The 20465-nt window shown below is 46.2% G+C and overlaps 2 protein-coding genes across 2 annotated transcripts in view; one reads left to right on the forward strand and one right to left on the reverse strand.

The window, feature by feature from the left end:
- Positions 1 to 3405: 3405 nt before the first annotated feature.
- The window catches only part of ADRA1B (adrenoceptor alpha 1B), a 58265-nt gene continuing 41205 nt past the window's right edge, over positions 3406 to 20465 (reverse strand). Inside the window, exon 2 of the mRNA XM_040975741.1 lies at positions 3406 to 4015. Coding sequence (XP_040831675.1) covers positions 3408 to 4015 — 608 coding nt within the window. The 3' untranslated portion in view covers positions 3406 to 3407. The remainder of the gene's footprint in view (positions 4016 to 20465) is intronic.
- On the forward strand, positions 16824 to 17142 carry LOC121153306 (60S ribosomal protein L39-like). Its single transcript, XM_040975754.1, has one exon. It carries the CDS (start codon positions 16863 to 16865, stop codon positions 17016 to 17018), a length of 156 nt encoding a protein of 51 aa, XP_040831688.1. The 5' UTR covers positions 16824 to 16862; the 3' UTR covers positions 17019 to 17142.

A 20465-nucleotide genomic window follows, 5' to 3' on the forward strand; every position in this document is an offset into this window, starting at 1 on the left:
GACCTCCCAGTGACAGCCATGAGTGAAGTCATCAGAACCGAGTGGCCCAGGACATGCCTCTGTTGCCTGTGCTGTCAGATAGCTGAGATCCAAATTACAGCTTGCGTCAGCCCAGTGATCAACAGTTCAGTGTTTCAACCACAGTGAGCACATCGACTCCCCTGTGCTCCCCAATGGGGCTTCCAGGACCACATCCATTCGCTGGATGGCCACACTGAGCAGAAGAGGAAAATTGCCCAATGTCATCTGAGGTCAGGATTCCAACCCACTTCCTGCAGACTCTCAAATCTGTGTCAGATGCAGGAGGCCAGTGGTGATTTTCAAATATTAGATAACACTGCATGGAGCCCAGGGGGATCAGGGCAGGCTACAGTGAGCAGATGAAGGAATCAGGCTGTCACATGCTCCCCACTTCACTCAAAGCTGCTCCTGCCTCAGGATTCTGTGTCAACTTGCTTTGAGAGAAGTCTGTGCCCTTTTAACAAAATTATTTGGTTTTTATGTATTTAAAAAATCTTTTTTTTTTTTTTTTTTTTTTTTACTTCTTTGAAGGGCAGAGAGGGGAGAGAGTAAGAGCAAAAGAGAATAGGAGCGAAAGAGAGTGAAAGAGGAAGAACAAGAGAGTGAGAGAAATCTTGCATTGTGTTGGTTCCCTCCCCTAACACCTGCACTAGCCAGGGCAAAGTCAGGCCAAGGCCTGGATGTAGGAACTTTGGCTGGGACTCTAGTGGACAGGACTCAAGCATCTGAGTCACCACCTGCTATCAGTTGTGTTAGCAGGAAGCAGAGGTGGCCTTTGATCTCAAGTACTCTGATGTAGGATGTGCCCACCCCAGGCGACAGCTAAGCCTGCTGGGAAAGAATGCATGCTCCCCACCATATTTGTGCTGCTCTGTCTTTGGAGGACTGCCTCAAGCCATATTTTCTTTCTTGGGGATGAAGTTCAGGCCTTTCTTTTCCTGGGACTCCCGTTTTCTCTCTAGGGGCAAGGAGAGACTTGTTCTCTCTTGGAGGTTTTTACCAGTCTTAGGAGAGCAGCACAGTGTGGGAAGGCAGAAGACGCAGGAGGGCAGGCAGAGGACCTGGGAGGGCAGCACAGCCCTGGAGGGCAGAGGACTGGGAGGATAGAGAACTTGGCTTCTAGCTCTGGTTGTGGTGTGCTTTGGGCTGGCTGTTCTTACCTGTAACATGAAGGGTGTTGGTGTCAATGGTCCCTGAAATGAAGCTCTCAGTTGATGTAAGTGGGTCTAGGACATTATGCTTAACTAATGCATTTTGAAAGAGATTTATTTGAAAGGCAGAGGGATCCAGCGAAAGGGAGAGATGCAGAGAGAAAGACCTCTTCCATCTTATTTTTCCTTCTGGAGGGTATCAGTTCCTAAGAATGATAGGAGGAAGCTACCTACAGTAAGGAAACAAGGGCAACCCACAGAGATAAGCAGAGTAAATGATGGTAGCAAGACAAAAGAGGCAGTAACTGGGAGCCCCTGGATCCAGCCATACCTGATACCCAATTTTCTTTTTCCTTTTCTTTCTTCTTTCTCTTTCTGATTTATATTTATTGGAAAGTCAGATTTACAGAGAAAAAGAGAGACAGAAAGATCTTCCATCCATTGGCTCACTCTCCAAGTGGCTACAATGGCCAGAGCTGAGCCAATCCAAAGCCAGGAGCTATGAATCTCCTCTGTGTCTCCCATGTAGATGAAGGGTGTCAAGGCTTTGGGCCATTCTCAACCTGTTTCCCAGGTCACAAGCAGAGAACTGGATGGGAAATTGAGCAGCTGGGACACAAACCAGTGCCCAAATGGGACCTTGGAGGATGCAAAGCTAGGATTTAACCATTATCATGTGGGAACCCTAATGCCCACTTTTCAACTAAACAAATTATCGGTTCTCTCTCTTTGACCAATTTTCTTTTTAATGATTGATAGGCTAATATTATGGAAGCAAGCTCTTCTTTGTTAGAAAATTATCAAGCTCAACTTTGAAACAGGTGGGACTGGGGGAAGGAGTTTCTCCTATGGAACCTCAGAAGAAAAATGTCTCCTGTTTGTTTCCCATTCCTTGCTGAGCTGGTAAACCAGGTGTTGACTGCAGGGTGGGCACAGACTCAACCTTTCCATTACACAGATGGGAAACCCAGATCCAGAGGGGGAGACCTTCTTCAGGTCTACAATCAGAGCTAAGCCAAGCACTTGGCTCTTCCTCTCTGTGCCCTCTTCGCCTCTCTGCGTGACCCTTCTTAGCACCCCCACCCCCATCACGCCACAGCCTCACCTGCAGTTAGAAGAGACTGGGAGGGTTCCTGTGTTCCTTGTGTCGGTTGAGCCCTGAGGACCCCTGGTTCATCCAGGCACGTGTGCAGCCTGAATTTGTTTTCAGAGTCCTTGGGGACACATAGAATGCCCTGGGGGGAGCAGATGGAGGGGGAAGAGAACGACATGAATTTCTCTCTCTGCCTGAATCTCACCCATCGTCTGGGCCAGTCCTCCCTCACTCCCACACCAGGGTACTGACCAGGCCTACCTACAGTTGTGGTCTGAGGGCTCAGGGCTCAAGGCCTGGCCACAGCTTGTCCAGTGTTGAGACAGCAGGAAGAGGCAGCAGGAGAACTGCTATTTGCAAGAAGAATGATGATGATGATGATTTTACAGTAAGGAGACACTGCAAGGGAACAGCGCATATGGGAAAGCCAGGGAACCACTTTCACCTCATAAGGCAGATTTGTTCAGCCCTGGTCCCAGGAGATCCAGCACAACAGCTGCCCATGGGGCCAGGGGATAGGTCCTTGACAGCCACAGCCCAAGATCTACAACTGCACCAGACCTGTAGGGAGCACGTGCTCACAAACCACTCAAAGCCGCACACAGGAGAAATGATCTTTAATGTTCTTTGTTTTCCAGCCCCCATCAAAGTGCCATCAATTCGTGAGGAACAGGGAGGGAGGGGCCGGAGAGGTACGGAGTCAGGAGACACAGAGCGCCCTCCCTCTCCTGGGCGCACACTCGCTCGGCCCGCACTTGCGCGGGCATCCCCACCCCCCACCCCACGCGCTCACATGCAGGCCACACGCACACCACACAAACACACACACACACACACACACACGTGTACCCACGGTTAAATACATGTAGAGAGGGGACTTATATGTACAGGGGTGGGGGTTTTAGAGAGAGAGACGTCATCCCAGCAGGTGTGGGGTGCCCCCAGGCTCTCAGCATGCTCGGCCTAGCTCTCCATGCTGTACTTGGCACCCATGCCCCTGCCAGACAAGCAGCTGTCCCCCTCTCCTAGTCCCCAGCCCCCTCCCCCTCCCCGTAATCCCCATACCCCCCCGGCGTGGGCACCATCCTCTCTCCACCAGGATTGCCTTCCCCGGGGAAGGAGGAGGGTCCCTCCCCACTTCCCTAGAAGTGCCCGGGTGCCAGGGGCATGTTGCTTTTGAAGCCAGGCTGCCCGTTGGCCACGTCGGCCGCAGACTCGCAGCCACCGTTGCTGGAGCCCCCGTCCGTGCCGGGGCTCTCGGGGTCGGCCAGGAGCTTGAAGGTGAAGAGCTGAGTCGAGTCGTGGCGGCTGCGGCGGCCGGCGGGCTCGGAGGCGGGCAGGCTGAGCAGGGCGCCGGGTGCCCTCCACTCCGGGAAAGCGTACAGCTCGACGGCCTGCGGCGCGCCGCGGCCCAGATAGCCCGGGCTGGGTGAGGCCGACGGAAGGGTCCGCTGGCTGCCGCTCAGGCAGCTGCCGCTGTCGTCCAGCGAGTCCTTGCGCGACTGGGAGCGCTCCAGAGAGCCGCCGCGCGTCCACGGCCGGTAGGTGTAGGCGCAACCGCCCAGGCGGCGCCGGCGGCGGCGGCGGCGACGACCGCGGCACTGGCACCCGAGGATGCGCACGAAGGCGCGCTTGAACTCCTTGCTGGAGCACGGGTAGATGATGGGGTTGAGGCAACTGTTGAAGTAGCCCAGCCAGAAGACCACCTTGAACACGGCGTCGGGGGGCTTCAGGGTGGAGAACAGGGAGCCTACATGGGGTGGAGACAGACAGCAGCCGTGAGTAAAAGGGCTCACCCTCCAGGTGTCCCTAGCAACCTGGGCTGAGTGGTGGTGCACCTGCGCAGGCCCTTCTCCTGCTAGCTCACCCTCACGTTTCAGAACGGATGAATCCTGCACGCATTTACAGGGAGAACCTTAGTGCCTTCGTCCTTGGTCGGGAGACTTTCCTGGAGCTGGCCAGACGGCCCCCAAGCTCCTGCAGGCACAGATTTCCCAGGACCGCACTGGCATTTGGACCACGTGGCATTGCACCTCTCTTCTGTGCTGGATGCTTTGCCGATATTATTTTATCTGTTACAACAGGCCATGCTTTGTTTTCATGGCAAATAGAAGATATGTGAAAGACTTCCATGGAAAAGATAGCACTTCAAAGGTAAAAGGAACAAAGAAACGCGAAGCAGAACTCCAAAGAGATAAAACAAGAAGCAAGACATATTTCCAATGTCCAACGCCCTCAAGGCATTGGTTGTTTAGAACACACGGAGAACTCTTGCAAATCGAGAAGGAAAAGACAACCTCCCCAGTACAAACGTGGGCAAAGATGCTGAACAAGCAATTTACAAGCCATTAATTCCAAGAGCTCAATGAGCTTAGGAGAAGGTGTTCAAAACATTGGTGATCTTGTGGTTATAAAAAAAATTGAAAGTATGTCATTGTAAAAAAGAAAAGTAAGAAAAGAAGGAGAGGAGAGGAAGGGAAAGAGGGTAGATTGGGAATTATCATTATGTTCTTAAAAATGTATATATGAAGTACATGAAGTTTGTTTCCTTTATATAAATTAAAACCTCACTAATGCTCAAATAAATGAAAACAAAAACCATAAAGAGGTATAACATATCTGTTGGGCTGGCAAAAATTAGGAGCCTGGAGAGGTCTTGAGAGCGGGAACCTCAGGTCCTTCCTGTGTGGTTGGGTAAGGGGGACACAGGCTGAGCAGACATGCCGGAGAAGGCCCTGGGACTCCTTGGCAGGGAGAAGCAAATCTACAAGGTGAAACCCAGCCATTCTGCCTCCAATTTCCCACATGTCTGTAAGAGGGTGTGTGTGAGGATGTGTATGGCAGTGTTGTTTGCAGTGATAGGGAGTGGGGGACATCTTGTATCCCTCCCTAGGAAAGTAGACTGGGGTACAGGCATATATGAACATTGTCCAGCACTTAGAGGCCCAGGACGCTGTGGCAAAGAACTTAAACACTATGTTTGTAAGGGAGTGAGGGAAGGAGTGAGAGAGGATAGGAGGGAGAGAATGAGATTTATAACATAACACTATTTAAGCGACTTACGAAACAACAGTGTGCCTTTTGCAAAGGCATTTAAGAAATCTGAACACAATGTTTATTTAGGGGTGAGGGCAGAGGCTCATGGGAATGGGCAATGGGAACAGAAAGAAATAAAACAATAAAGAGAGAAGCCTGGCATAAACTGATGATGATGAGATGTCATAAACCGAGAAATATGATCAACTCTCCACATCCCAAATTTGAGATCCAAAACCACTTTATGATAATATTGAATTAAAAACAATTTCCATTTTAAATACAATGCAACTGCGACTTGGATGAGTTAAGTGGCTTGCCCCAGGTCACACAGCAATGTTTGTAATATAACTGGGATTTAAACTAAATTCTATTTGGATACAAAGTATTTTTTTTAAAAAGATGCTATTAATAATACTCCTTTTTGGAAAAATGAAGAAAAGTCAAAATGTAAGAAGAAAACACTTTAAAAGAATAATTCTATAATACAGAAAAATTACATTTTGGGTCATATTCTTTCAGATTCTAAAACGAGAAAAAAATTATTTTAATTTTATTTGAAAGGCCACACAGACACACAGACACACACACACACACCTTCTGTCTGCTGGTTCACTTCCCAAATCTCAAACACTTACAACAGCCAGGACCGGTCCAGCCTGGATTCACCAGCCGGGAACTCAGTCTGGGCCTCCCACTTGGGTGGTAGGGATGCAAGTGTCTAAGTCACCACCTGCTGCCTCGTGGGCTGGGAATGAACAGGAAGCTGATTGGATATGGAAGAGCCAAACTCCAGCAAGGCATACTCATAAGGAGAATGAACATTCCATACTGCACAAAACACCAAACCCTACTGCATATACCTATGCAAATATTCTCCACAATTGGACTACCAATTGGACATCTGTATTTTCAGACTATGTCCCTAACCCTGCAGCCTGGTCAGGGATATGGACATGTTCTTTCTTGTGTTTCTTCCTTTGTTAGACTAAGCTCCTCAAGGACCTGGTCTTGGAGCTCACCTTTGAATCTATATGTTGAGTGTAGAGCAGGTGCTTCTGGATTATCTACATGGGAGGAACCTCAGCAACCTCCAAGACAAACAACCCTTTTACGGATGCAGATGTTCAGGCCCGGAAAGTGACTGAGAACCCTGAAGGTGGTGGCACAGATGCCACCAGAATTCCTCTCTGTGATTCTGCATTGGGTTGCTCCCCTGAACTACTTCCCTTTGTTGACTTTTGGAAGTTTTGTTTACTGCTACAAGGGAGTTCCAACCCTGCTTTTCTACTTAGCAAGCCAGCTGGTGAGAGATGGCTGTGCTCCTGGTGCAGGATGAAGCCAGTGAGGAGCTACCCCCAGCTGGATGTAACTGACTCAAACTCTAAGGACTAATCCTTCTCCACTGAGGGGAAAAGTAGCAATGGGCCCCATTCCAGGTTTGCTTGAGGTAAGGTAAATGAGGGCATCACCTCATAGTCTCATTTGTGACAAGGGTCACACTACTTGGAGTCAGATACAAAAGGTCCCAGGTGGAATAATGATGGCATATAAATGGGTGTGAGCTGTCTCTTGGTGATGATGGGCTTGTCTCTGTCACTGATGCTGAAGGTGGAGGCAGGCGGAGAATTACTTTTAGGGGAGAAATAGAGAGAGAAACATAAACTAGGGAACTTTGTGCATCCCCCCATGAGGGTGAATGCAATGGATGTGTGTCCAGGTAGTACACCCCTTTGTTCAAGGATACATAAAGTCCAGGAAAGAAGCTGGGGCTGCATGGATAATCAGGACTAAACTTGTGGAGGATCGAGAACAGCAGAGAAAAGTTGCTGCAGACAAACTTGCAATTCTGCCTTGTGCAACAGACGCTGAATGCATTAGTGGGGCTGCACTAAGGGTCTGGCTCTTTTAGAGGCTCCACAGATGTGAGGAATGCTGGTAACCAGCATTCATTACAGGTACCATGTATGCTGAGTGTGTGCTCTGTAGGTCCTGTGCAGAACTCTTTGTACCACGAATTTATGGATAACCACAACAATCAGGAGGGACTACTGACCAAACCAGTAGACCCATGTTTTGGATCAGCTCATCAGTATACAACAGTGGTAGCTCTTGAGGTTTCTATACATCTACTCATTTGTTCTTCCATTCATTTGTTCCATCAATACCGAGCTCTGGCTAAGTGCTAGACACACCAGGCCAAGCCATGGGAATAGAGAGATGAGTTTGGAGTATGGACATTCACAGGCCATGGCAAGAGAACACACTTGGTGTTAGGATGAAGGTGTAAATGTCACTTTGTTGCCATGCGCTGGGGGCATATTTTTTTCCCATGCTTCTTCATCTCACAGCAAGCACCTGGCTGAGGACACAGTCTGACTCTTGGCCTTTATTTTGTTACAAAACATTCATTAAAGGATTCTGGCCTTGAGAACCGATCAGCCTAAGTGGATGATGCAGACTCTTCTCAGGGTTGGGGTTGGTGGGTCAGGGTGGGAGGATGGCATTTACAACCATCTCTTAGGCTTCAGCTCCATTAGCTGTTGACTCCCCCACGAAGATACCATCCTTTACCTTTGGACAAAAAGCTCAGGGTTTGGATCTGCACAGATCTGGTACTGAGTCTTCTCTTTAGTTGTGTGACTTTAGAAAAAGGTAATGGCTCTTTCAGCCTCAAGTCCCTCATCTGTCCAATGGGATTGATTGTGAGTATAGGAACACATCCACACAAAATATGTGGTACAGCATCTGGCACTATGAAAATGTTACTTGCACACAGTGGCCATTCTCTGTTCTTTGATCCATTAATCCCCTTCCTCCAGGAATTCTGCTCTGATGAACCCCACTCAGTTTAGATCCATTTCTTCATAGAGCACAGACAAGTGGATCTTGTTTTGTTATGGTGCCGGCTCACTTGTTAATGTTGTTCTACCATCCGGGGGCTGGCTGAGTCCTTGTTTACCACCCAGACCATAAATTCCCTCTGGGTACAAACTGTATTTTCATTTCTTTTGTTTCCCCCCCCGGATTTGTATGTTTTTATTACAAAAATGAGACATGCTGAGTTTAAAAAGTTACACATGATGAAAAAAATCTATAAAGTATGGAGTGAACATTCTTTCTCTCAGCCAAGCACAAGGGACCTGGGTTAGCAGTTTCATTTGTATCCTTCTTGATTTTTTCCACCACATTTTCCTTTCCCTTAAATTGCCTTCTTTGCAGAGAACATATATATTTCCCCAGGCCAGCCCTGGCCCCCCAGGCGCTGCACTGCATCTTGATATCTGGATTTACAGTAGTTTATTTTACACTTTTCTCTAATGATAGTCAAGTAGTTGATTGATTTCCAATTCTGGGTAGCTGCAAACTGCAATCATGAAAAGCTTCAAGCGATTCTTTCTTTCTTTCTTTCTTTTTTTTTTGGTTGCACATGTGAGTGTTTCTGTCAAATAAATCCCTAAATGCAGAATACTGTATCAGTTCACCCCTGAGCACCAACAGCTAGCTAAAATTGCCTTCTGAACTGGCCATAGCAGCGTGGCTTCCCATTAACTGTGTCTCTGTGTCTGAGTGTGAGGTTTTTCTATCCACTGGCCTCCATGGCTTCTAGGTACCATCAGCCCTTTCAATTCCTGCTGTTTGATAGGTTAACAAAGACCATTCCGTTTTCTTTTATTTGCATCTCATTTTGTTTTGTGCCTTTGTAAACCCCAGCATGACATGCCCGTGTCTGGCTGGAGTGAGACAGAGTCGCTCTTGAGATAGAGTCCTGGCTCTCCCAGCAGCAGTAGTGTGAACTTGGGTATATTTCACACTTGTTCCTAAGCCATGCTCCTCTTCTATAAAATGGGGCCACTGATGGACCTCTCTGGGTTATCATGAGCACTAAGCAAGATGAAACACATGAAGGCCTCATGAATGTTCTGGAGCAGGTGCCTATCTCTCAACTGACTGCATGAACAGTAATCCAGCAAACCCTGTGTTTCTTCTATCACTGGTTGGCTTGGAATCCGATGTTAGAATATCCATGTTTGGGATTTCTATTTGGTAACTCCCATCTGTCACTTCCGGTAAGCTGTTTTTCCCACTACGGGCTTCAGTTGCCCTCCTTTACCTGAGTGGTTTGAACTGGATCTTTCCCAGCCTTAGCCTTTAGGATTTCCATGAAGCTACAGATGGCTGGTGCTCTAGGAAGCCCTGCCCATCCCAGCTGGTGGTACCTGCTTTTCCAGACCTGCCACAGAGGGGCAGTGTAGGTCAGGGATTGGACTGTGACAGGGCCACAGATCCCGTGCATATTTCTGCAACCCCTCTTTCTCTCCCTTCTGTAGTACATGGACTTCTGGGATTAGCCAGGCCTGTTGGTGGTGCCAGGTTGCCCTAGCGGGTGCCAAGAAGACAGAGTTAATTAGGGAAGGTGTTGATCTTTTCTGGCAGGAAAGGACAGGTGACAGGGATGGTTTCCCGCAGGCACTCAACCAGTCCTTTCACTGGGAAGTGGAGGGGAGCAACCTTCGCCAGAAGCACAGGTTCCTGGAAGGCATGGCTGTGCCGGCATCTTGGACAGTGTCACAAATTCGTTGTGCATGTCCCTCCTTCTCTCACCCATGAACTGACCACAAAGCCCTTTGCCTGTGTCTTGGAACCATGGTTTACTAGGGCTGGGAAATAGCCTGTCTTCCCAGGGACTCCAGGAGGGAGGGTGAGTGACTCACTGGAGTTTACTTGGCTGAAAAACAATAGGTGGTTCACTGGGATATGTTCACGTTGCCATTCATCTGACTGCACAAGCATTTATGAAGACAGCAGCATTTGTTGGTTAAGGACCTCTTTGATCAGGGTTCGAATCCTGGCTTTGGCATCTCCAGATGTGTGATCTTAGAGAATCCTTGGGCTTTTGTGACTCATATCCCTAGAAGGTAGGGATGGTGAGAACTCTTTTCAGTGTGGATGAAGGAAGCTGAGTCTTGCTAAGTGCCTGGCACTTGGGAAGCTCTCAGGGAAGTTGCTCATGACTGCACCAAGTGCTGTGACACTGCAGTCAGTACCAGTGCTAGGGAGGACAAGGGCATCCATGAGGAGGTCTGACCAGGCCCCTTAGAACTCTTCCCAATGCAGGCCCAAGGATGGGCACTGTGTGGTTTTCCTACCTGCTCAAATTGTATACAACAATCATGCTTTAATTTTTTTCTGGAGGATTGTGATCTGAAAGAATTCTGTAACTCTCAAAGGGTCAAGACTCACCCATCTCAAGACTGGGCTTGCTATCCATCAGGTACTACCATTTACTAAATCCTTTTCTCTAAGTCAACTGGCTTTTGGAAATGAAGTTTTTCAGAAGGAAGTTTTCTATCACCATTTTAAAACCTGCATCATTTTCTCTAAGTAAAAAGCCCCAGTAGACAAAAACCAGAAAGACAAAACAATATTAGTACCTTCTGGATGACTCCAGAGCATGGCAGGGCAGAAGTCTGTCCTTGTCCTTTGAAAAAGGGATGTTAGCAGGATTGAGCAGTGTTGAGGATTTTTGGGTCCTAAATCAAGGGGCATTTCTGTCTACAAAACCTAAAGGAGTGAAGCAGCTTTGAGCAGGGAATCATTTTCTTATATTGGGGAGCCCAGCCTCCGGCTCACAGTAGATACTAAATAAATACTTTTTCAAGCTGTGGTAGATAGTGCATTTGACCTGCAGCCTAGGTGCAGCTCTGCAAAACATCACATGGCACCATGGCTCTACTCCAATCCTTCTGGCCGCTTTTTGCTTTGGCTTATGAAGCAGATCAAATGAGACAACACTACTGACAAGGTTTAGAGGGGATGGAATCTTACTACCTGGGAGAGGGATTTCTATTTCTTTCCGCAGAGAAAGGGCAATAGAAGGCAGAGCTGGGGGATGATGCAGACATCAAGGAACAGATGTTGCTGTGAGCCCACTTACATCACTTGGGCTTGGAATCCCCAAGAGTAATATCCAGAGACTGTGATGTGCAAGGATCAATGGCTAATATCAAACAGAATTAGCACAGAGAGGAGCATTTCCTAGCTAGATGTGGTCTCTAAAGGTCATCCAAAGATGTCCTTCAATCAATCTGAGCTCTTCAAAATCACAAGGTGTGCCTGTAGAATAGCAGCCTGCACCATACAAGCTCCGCACAGACACCGTGATTCCAATCACTCCTTCAATGGTCACTTTTCCCAAGGCACCCCCACTTGACTGTGGCTTGCACAGCTCTAAGGCACAGCATTCACCCATGGTGAGCATGTCTCCAGACTGCATGCAGTGTCCCTGCAGGGTAGGATATATAGAGAGGAAGAGAGATGGAGAGGAAGATCCTCCGTCTGATGATTCACTCCCCAAGTGACTGCAATGGCTGCTGCTGTGCCGATCTGAAGCTAGGAGCCAGGAAATTCCTCCAGGTCTCCCACATGGGTGCAGGGTCCCAAGGCTTTGGGCCGTCCTCCACCTCTTTCCAAGGCCACAAGCAGGGAGCTGGATGGGAAGTGGAACTGCCAGGATTAGAACCAGCACCCATATGGGATCCCAGCACATTCAAGGTGAGGACTTTAGCTGCTAGGCCACGCTGCTGGGCCCGTGGCTTTTCATTTAAGGGGATGTATGGTAACTGTGTAATGGATACTATCATATCCAGATGTGAGGATACAATGCAGTGGGTATCTCTACTTCCAGCTCAAAGATGGACTACCAATGAAACTGTTAACTATATCTTCACAATAGGATGCTGGACTCTCTGCCATTGTCCATGCTAGCAATGATGACCATATGACTGTTTATGAAGAACTATACTATCATAATAGAATAGGGGAACTTAGTGGGGTGGAGGGGACTTGGAGTGGGGGTGGAGGAAATCCCAAGGCCTATGGAACTGTATCATAAAATGATAGTGGGGCCCGGCGCGGTGGCGCAAGTGGTTAAAGGTCCTCGCCTTGCACGCCCGGGATCCCATATGGGCGCCGGTTTTAATCCCGGCAGCCCTGCTTCCCTTCCAGCTCCCTGCCTGTGGCCCGGGAAAGCAGTCGAGGACAGCCCAAAGCTTTGGGACCCTGCACCTGCGTGGGAGACCCGGAAGAGGCTCCTGGCTTCGGATCGGCATAGTATCGGCCGTTGCGCTCACTTGGGGAGTGAATCATTGGACGGAAGATCTTCCTCTCTGTCTCTCCTCTCTGTATATCCGCCTTTCCAATGAAAAAATAATAAAAATAAATCTTTAAAAAAAATGATAGTGGTAATAATAAAAAAGAAAAAACAAAACAAAACAAAAAAATAGGCTCCTGACTCCTAGCTTCGGGTCAGTTTAGCTCCTAGCCATGTGGCTACTTGGGGAGTGAACCAGCAGATGGAAGATCTTTGTCTCTGCTTCTCCTTCTCTCTGTAAATCTGCCTTTCCAATAAAAAAACTTAAGAAATAGAAACCAGGCACACTTAATGATTTACTTCCATTTTCCACAATCATTTTGAAAGCATCTTCGCATACGTGTCTGTTGTTAAGGAACAGGAAGGACATACAGTGGAACAACAGTGTTTATCCTTGGGTGGGGGAATGATGGGGAATTTTCTTTTTCTGTGCTTTTTGGTGTTTTCCAAAAATTTTCTCCATAACCATGAATTACTCTTGCAACTGGGAAAAATCCAATGAATATTATTTAAAAATTAAAAAGCAACCAAGCCAGAAGATGCTGTGTTTACTGAATCCATGCTAGGTGCCTGCCAACTGCTCATGTCCTGTTTCATTGAATTCCCACCACAGCTCCATGAGTAAGGTGCCATCACTGCTATTTGACAGAAGAAGAATGGAGACCCAGGTGGACAGCAGCACTTGACCTGGGCCTCCCACAGGTAACAGAAAGAAGGCCTGAAATTGCCATCTTGTCTTATTATGTCCAGTGGTCTCCTTGGACAGCCCTGCCCTTATCGCCTGAAATAGGACATAAGTGGAAGCATACTTTTATGTTTTATGTAGTCCTACACCTATTGGCCTTCACTTAATATTGGCTGAAGGAATGAATGAATGGGTGTGCTTGGAGAGAGTACTGAGGCCTGTGGATGTAAAAAGTCACTGATTTGGCCTACCCTAAGCCACGATTGGTCTGTTTCTAATACCTCTTTACTGCCATCCCATCCCAGCTCTGTCACTCTAGACTCCAGTATTATGAACTTGATTGAACATATTTCATTCAGGGTCAAGGAGGGTGTTTGACACAGTGGCTAACATGTTGCTTAAGATGTCCACATCCCACACTGGAGGGCCTGGGTTCGAGTCCCAGCTCTATTGCTGATTCCAGCATCCTATAATGCAAACCCTGGGAGGCAGCCGTGATAGCTTAACACATTGGGATCTTCACATCCATGTGGGAGGCCCAGTTAGCTGCTCTGGCTTTCAAATACATGAAGTAAAGAAGTAATAAAAATAATAATAAATCAGTCCATGTCAGATGAGCCCCTGACCTCAGGAAAAAAGGGGAAGTGCAATCAAGGTGATACACTTGCCCGGGGAGGGCATGCCTCCCCAGCATGGCTCATGTGAAGAGTACGTTATACCAAGCCAAGTCTCTCCACATGAAGTAGTTTGGCTCAATAAAAACTAGAAAAAAAATTGTAAATAGTTACCACTTTCAGCGGCAGCTTTGTAAAAAGGGGCTTCCTTGGATTTGGAAATTCCCTTTGAGGTTTTTCCATTTTCATTTGCCACTTAACCCTGGAATGAGATCATGAATCTATCCAACAAAGACAGTATTTTAAGGGCCAAGAGACACACACTAAATTTTAAAGCAAAGGCTGAAAACAACAATGCTAATCACCAGAGGGACCATCAACAATAACTGGTTCCTACCACAGTTGGGAAGTGCCACATTTATAAACATCTCTCTTGCAATCCTCTCAGCAGCTCCAGCAAGATTAAACCAGGGGCTTGGCACAGTAGCCTAGTGGCTAAAGTCCTCGTCTTGCATGTGCCAGAATCTCATGTGGGCACTGCTTCCTGCTCTGGCTGCCCTGTTTCCCATCCAGCTCCCTGGTTGTGGCCTGGGAAAGAGGAACAGGACGACCCAAGGCCTTGGGATCCTGCACCCATGTGGGAGACTTGAGGGAAGCTCCAGGCTCTTGTTTTTGGATGGGTGTGAATTCGGCTGCTGCAGCCACTTGGGGAGTAAATCATCAGGTGGAAGATCTTCCTCTTTATCTCTCCTTTCTGTATATCTGACTTTCTAATAAAAATAAACAAATCTTTAACAACAACAGCAAAAAAGATTAAAGCGGTCACACGACTTGGAAGTGATGGGTTGGGATTCAAACCCAACTCTGAAGCCTGACTTTTTTCTCATGATTCAGTATAAGAGAAAGCAACCTGTTTTCACTTCCTCAAGTTCTGGGCAATTCCTCTCTCACCTCAGAACAACCTTGCTGCTGAACTCTCCAAGTGCTGTTTCCAGCTGTGACATGTGGCCTTTACCATTTTCTACCCTGGATCACATACAACTGTTTACTCTCTTGTCCTCTGCTGCAACTGGAAACTTCTAGAAAAAAAGTTTCTGTCTGATTCTTCTCTCTTGCCTGGGCCTACCATAATGCCTAAGACATGACAAGCTGTTCTGCCAACAAGTGCTGCAGGAACGACAACACTGATAAAAATAATGTAACTGGTGTGGCTCCCCCCCTTTATTTCACCCCTTCTCCCAGAAATAAGAAATAGCAAATTTGGAATCAATGATTTCGCCCACTTTTCACTAATCCTCGATCCTTCCCACCCTGATCAACCATGTAATCATCATGGGAAAAATAAGAAATGAAAATAAAAACAAAAATATTAAAAAAAAAATGTGAAAGGTGTTGGCACTTGGCTGCTCAAAGTTAGGTGAGTAGGCAGTCACTGTGTACTGGTTGGAAGTGCAGACTTCTTGACTCCAGACTTTAGAATCTGTTTTAGAACATGATCCTTATGTGATAAATATTGTTTTAGCCTACATTATGTTATTTAAAATTTATTTCCCCAAGGTAGGCACTGTAGTGCAAGTTAAGCTGTCTTTTGGGATGTCTAAATCCCATATTAGATGAACTGCCTGGAATCAAGTTCCATTTCTGCTTTGGATCTAGCTTCCTGCTAATGTTTCTTGGAGGCATATCAGTACTTGGGCTCCTGCTAACCATCTAGGTGGGAGACCCAGAAAGAGTTCCAGCCTTTGTGATGTGGTTCCATCCTGACTGTTGTGTTTGGGGAGTGAATCGTGGATGAAAAATCTCTTTCAAATATATAAGTAAATAAAATTGTTTTCCCATGTATTTTTGGGCTTCATGTGTGAGCAAAGGCTGGACTGAGAGCTATATTACCATGGGACTGATTTCCTTGCTCTAAATCCTCCAGTGGCCCTATAGTTTTTAGGATAAAGTTCAAACTGGTTGGGCTGGCACTTAAGATTCATTCATTTTCACTAAAATGGACTGATTCCTTGCAGCCTGCATGGACTTTTCTGATCCTTTTCCTTTTATTGTTGCCGGCCACTGAAGAGACAACCTCTCCTCTTCCTTCCTTCTGTCTATCCTTTCTAGGCCTGGCTCAATCCCCTCCTTCTCATAATCATGTTCCTCTGAAGTGGGAGGAGATGAACAGAGTGAAAAGACCTGCAAAGATCCATGAAATTCCCCCACCTCGGCCAATTTCATCCTCACAGGAGGCAGTTGGGCGGGCGAATTCTGCAGGTTTCCACTTACAAGTGTGGAAAAGGAGGCACAAGTGTATGACATAACTCACCTAATGTCACAGTTACTAAACAGAAGGGTTAGGACTCAAACCCTACCTGCCTGGCCCAGAAGCTGGCCAGAGCCCCCAAAATACTGCCTCTAAACTAGAGCACTTCTGGGTGAAGGAGGCCTAGAATGGTTTACTTTTTTTTTTTTTAAAATCATAGAAGCATTACATATATTGTATCTGGTTGTTCAAATACAAGAATCTATAAACAGAGATCTTCATGTCATTCTACTCCTGGTTAAGAAGATTGTGGAGCATCCTTAGAATTTCAGGGCCCTGCAGGTTTGCTACTTCCCATCCATAGATGGAAAACTTTTGCTGTTGTCCCTCCCCATGGATTTCTGACCTAATGGCCTAACTGTACAAGAGTCGGTCTCAAGGTCTGTCTCCCTCAACTTGTTTTCTCCAAATCCTGACACAGACCTTGATTTCATGGGTAAAAATATTTGCTGAGCACAACACCTCCTCTCCCTGAGCCCAATCCAGAATTAGGTGCACAGTGTGTGCTGATGATATGGTTGCTGATTGACTGCTTTCCTTTCTTCTCTTTCTTTAGCTAAATGGAACTGTGGGCCAACAGCCTCCTCTATCCCCATCTTCTTCATGAATCCTTCCTTGACTGCGTGAACCCTCTTATTTATTTCCTATAAAACAGGCCTGTCCTCTTTGTTCCACCGGCAGGCTGGACCCACGCGGCTGCACAGAGTAGCCGGAGCCCGCCCAGAGGCACAGAGCCCCTGTTGTCGGAAACACCAGACCTCTGTCCTTCACTATTGAGACTGTCTCCGAGCCTTCCTCGCCATGACTTCTCACAAAACCTTCAGCATCAAGAGATTCCTGGCCAAGAAACAGAAACAAAATTGTCCAATTCTCCAATGGATTCGAATGAAAACTGGTAATAAGATCAGGTACAACTCCAAGAGGAGACACTGGAGGAGAACCAAGCTGGGTCTGTGAGGAGCTGCGCTTCAGCGTGTGAAGCATGTCACTACCGACCACATCCAGCTAAGGACACCACTGTTACTGGGCAGCTGACATGTGACCGCGTCAGTAATAAATGTGTGAGATGCTTTGAAAAAAACAAAACAAAACAAAAACAGGCCTGTTGGTGGTGCAGGGCTTAACGCAAAATATTATTATCAAAGGTTGTATTTCTTGTCTCTGCAGGTTGAGTAAGGAGCTTTTTGAAGATGAGGTCCATGTCTTCTATTTCTAGCCCAGGATTGAGCACTCAGTGAGTGCCCATGCATTACCCACTGATTAGTTTATGGACCTAGTCCAGCTTCTAGCAGGGGAGCCACCTTCTGGCTCAGGCCCAGCTGGGGCCAGATGGGATGGAGTAGCTTCTGCATCACTCAAGAGACTACTGTCAATGCCATACTGAGTCTGTTCCAAGCATTGACCTCTCTGGTAATAGCAATTTCATCACAGAACACTTTCACAAACTGGACAGCTATAACTTTCTAAGAGGCACAAAAAGAAGAATTATTTATGCATAGATGAAGAGACACAGTTTGATTCTGTACATGAAATCTTTACCGAAGATAACTTTAGTTCTCTCAAAATTAATCCAAAAATCTAAAACCACCTCAATTAAAACCCCTGTTTCTTTTGGGGGGTCTGGAAAAGAGGAAGAAGCTACATGATACAAAACTAAATAGATGGAAGATTATGACATATGGAAGAACCACCACAAGAAAAGTGTCCATGTCAATTGAAATAAATCAAGAGGAAGGGTAGGGTGGGCATAAAGAAAGTGTAAGCTCACCCCTTTAGACTCAAAAACTCACTTTAAGACCATAACAATTAAAAATAATAGGACAGGAAGTACAGGAAAAAAACCTGAAGGATTATTAAAATTACATGTTTTAGAAAGACAACAAAACATCCATGAGAATGCTGTATGCCATTTTAATGCTTGTAGGAAAAAGCAGATTATTCTATAAATGGCATCGGGACAAATGGATAGCTATTTTGAAAGCAGCAAGGCTGCAGCTATACTTTATTTCTCACACCAAAATAAACACAAATGATGAAAGATTTTAAATAGAAAAATCATTGCATTATTAGAAGAGAATGTTGGTCATTTTAGTTTTTTTTTAAAATAATTCTGAAAGAGGAAAATCCCTTTAAAGCATGACAGAAGTTCAGGATCAGTCATGAAAGGTATGATGAATCTGTCTAGACCTTTGGGTAAGGCTGGAAACTCCAAAATCAAAGTTAAAAGAAGAACTGAGGGAACTGCTTGTAATTGAAGTAAGAAAATGGATGTTTCTAATACACAAAGCTTTTGTTCAAATCAGTAAGAGACACACAATTTAGTTGAAAGTTACACAAATCATATGGGGAAGCAAATAAATATAGTGGACAAGCAAGAGAAACAATAAATACAAAATTTCTTTCTACAATAAATGATGAATTAAAAAGCAGCAGAAAATACTTTAGCTCTAATAGTTTGGAAGACATTTTAAAATATGTTTATGGTCACTTTACCAATGGTAAAGTGGAAAACAGATATTCCATTCATCTTGGGTAGGGGGTGATGGTTTTGGGTGGAAAATTGATATTATCTAGTAAAATAAACAAGACTTTTGATCAAATTATTTGGCATTCAAGAGTATATTTGATAAGCGTATTCTTAAAAGGAGACAAAGATGAAAGTATCAGAAACTACAGTAATTTTCCTCCTAAATGGGAAATAATAAAAATGTCCAGCAATAAGGGATCATGAAATAAATTGTGTAGTACTAATACAAGGAAAAACCTGTGTTAAAAAGGTAAGTCAAATCCACATGGTAATGATACCCATGAAAGAATCAGGAAGATAAAAGCAAATTGTAGGGAATTATCCCTTAGCACAATTTGATTTTTATGCAAAATCTCTGCTTGTGCTTGTGTGAATATAGGAGTGTGTATATGCATGTGTGTGTGTGCATGAGTGTCTTAGTATATTCACAGCAAAACAATCTGGGTAAACAGACACCACACTGTGCATGGTGGTTATCTCTGGAAGATGAGTTTATGTAAAGATTTTCACTTTGAATTTAACATTCTTTTTGCAGTGAACAAATAATTGCTCTTGCAATTAGAGGTTGAGGGCAACAGAGAGAGAGAGAGAGAGAGAGAGAGAGAGAGAGAAAGAGAGAGAGAAGGACGGAGGGGAGAGAAGGGGAAGAGAAGAGATGGGGAGAGAGGAGAGGAGAAAAAGGGAGATAATGAGGGAGGCAGGCAGTCTGCAAGCAAAGGAGAAAAAGTCAGTGTAATACTAAGATCTGGTAGACCATTAGGACAGGTCATGGCCTCCTTGAGCCCAAGTTTCTACAAGTACAAAACAAGGGGGCTGCCTAAACTACTGCATCTCTCCCCCTCCCCAATTCTCTAACTCTAAGCCCTGGTTCTCCCTTTAGCAGGAATGATGTTCTTTGAGCCTAGAACAAACAGACTGCACACAGTTGATCTTTCTCTGCGAGCTAGCTGATGGAGCTGCTGGTTGGCTGAGAGGCCTGGGTGTCTTGGGATGAAAGGCTCCATGAGAGAACAGGGAAATTACTGGCCTTGGGGAGCCAGATGGCAAAACACGGAGACTGGGCCACTTAGGCTATTAGGCCCTGCGTGCTGCCTTTGATCCCTTCCTTCAGCAGCTGTTCCCCTGATTTGTGTACTCTTCTTTCTGACTCATCCTTTTGTTTTGGCCTTTGGCTGGTGGCAATCAAAACTTTCATTATGGGGCCCAGCGGCGTGGCCTAGTGGCTAAAGTCCTCACCTTGATCATGCCAGGATGCCATATAGGCGCCAGTTCTAATCCCGGCAGCCCCGCTTCCCATCCAGCTCCCTGCCTGTGGCCTGGGAAAACAGTCGAGGACAGCCGAAAGCTTTGGGACCCTGCACCCATGTGGGAGACCCAGAAGAGGTTCCTGGTTCCTGGCTTTGGATTGGCGCAGTACCGGCCGTTGTGGCTCACTTGGGGAGTGAATCACTGGACGAAAGATCTTCCTCTCTGTCTCCCCTCCTCTCTGTATATCTGAGTTTGTAATAAAAATGAATAAATCTTAAAAACAAAACAAACTTTCCTTATGCCCAAGCTGGCCTGCCAGGTTAGATGAGATCTGGGACTCCTGGATGGCTCCAAGGTCCCTCTTCACTTGTCTGGCCCAGTGGGACACACATTCCTCCTTGAGGTGGCCACACCTGGGGATCACACAATATGTGTTTCTTAATGACAGAGTGAATGATGCTGGCTACCACCTCGGGGGTGTCTTGACATCTGCCTGGAGCCTCTCTTGCCTTTCTGCATCCCACAAGCAAAGCACAGTGACAGCTGTATAATGAACTGAGTTAGTCTTGGCTGTGCTGCTTTCTAGATTCTAACACAGCGAAGATTCCATTCTTCTGTTCAGTCTGAGC

Source organism: Ochotona curzoniae, unplaced genomic scaffold, assembly GCF_017591425.1.
Source record: "Ochotona curzoniae isolate NIBS_2020 unplaced genomic scaffold, NIBS_Ocur_1.0 contig_1, whole genome shotgun sequence".
NCBI lineage: Eukaryota > Metazoa > Chordata > Mammalia > Lagomorpha > Ochotonidae > Ochotona > Ochotona curzoniae.

Excerpts from the sequence above, each read along its gene's own strand:
- LOC121153306 (XM_040975754.1), top strand. The coding sequence starts at position 16,863 with ATGACTTCTCACAAAACCTTCAGCATCAAGAGATTCCTGGCCAAGAAA.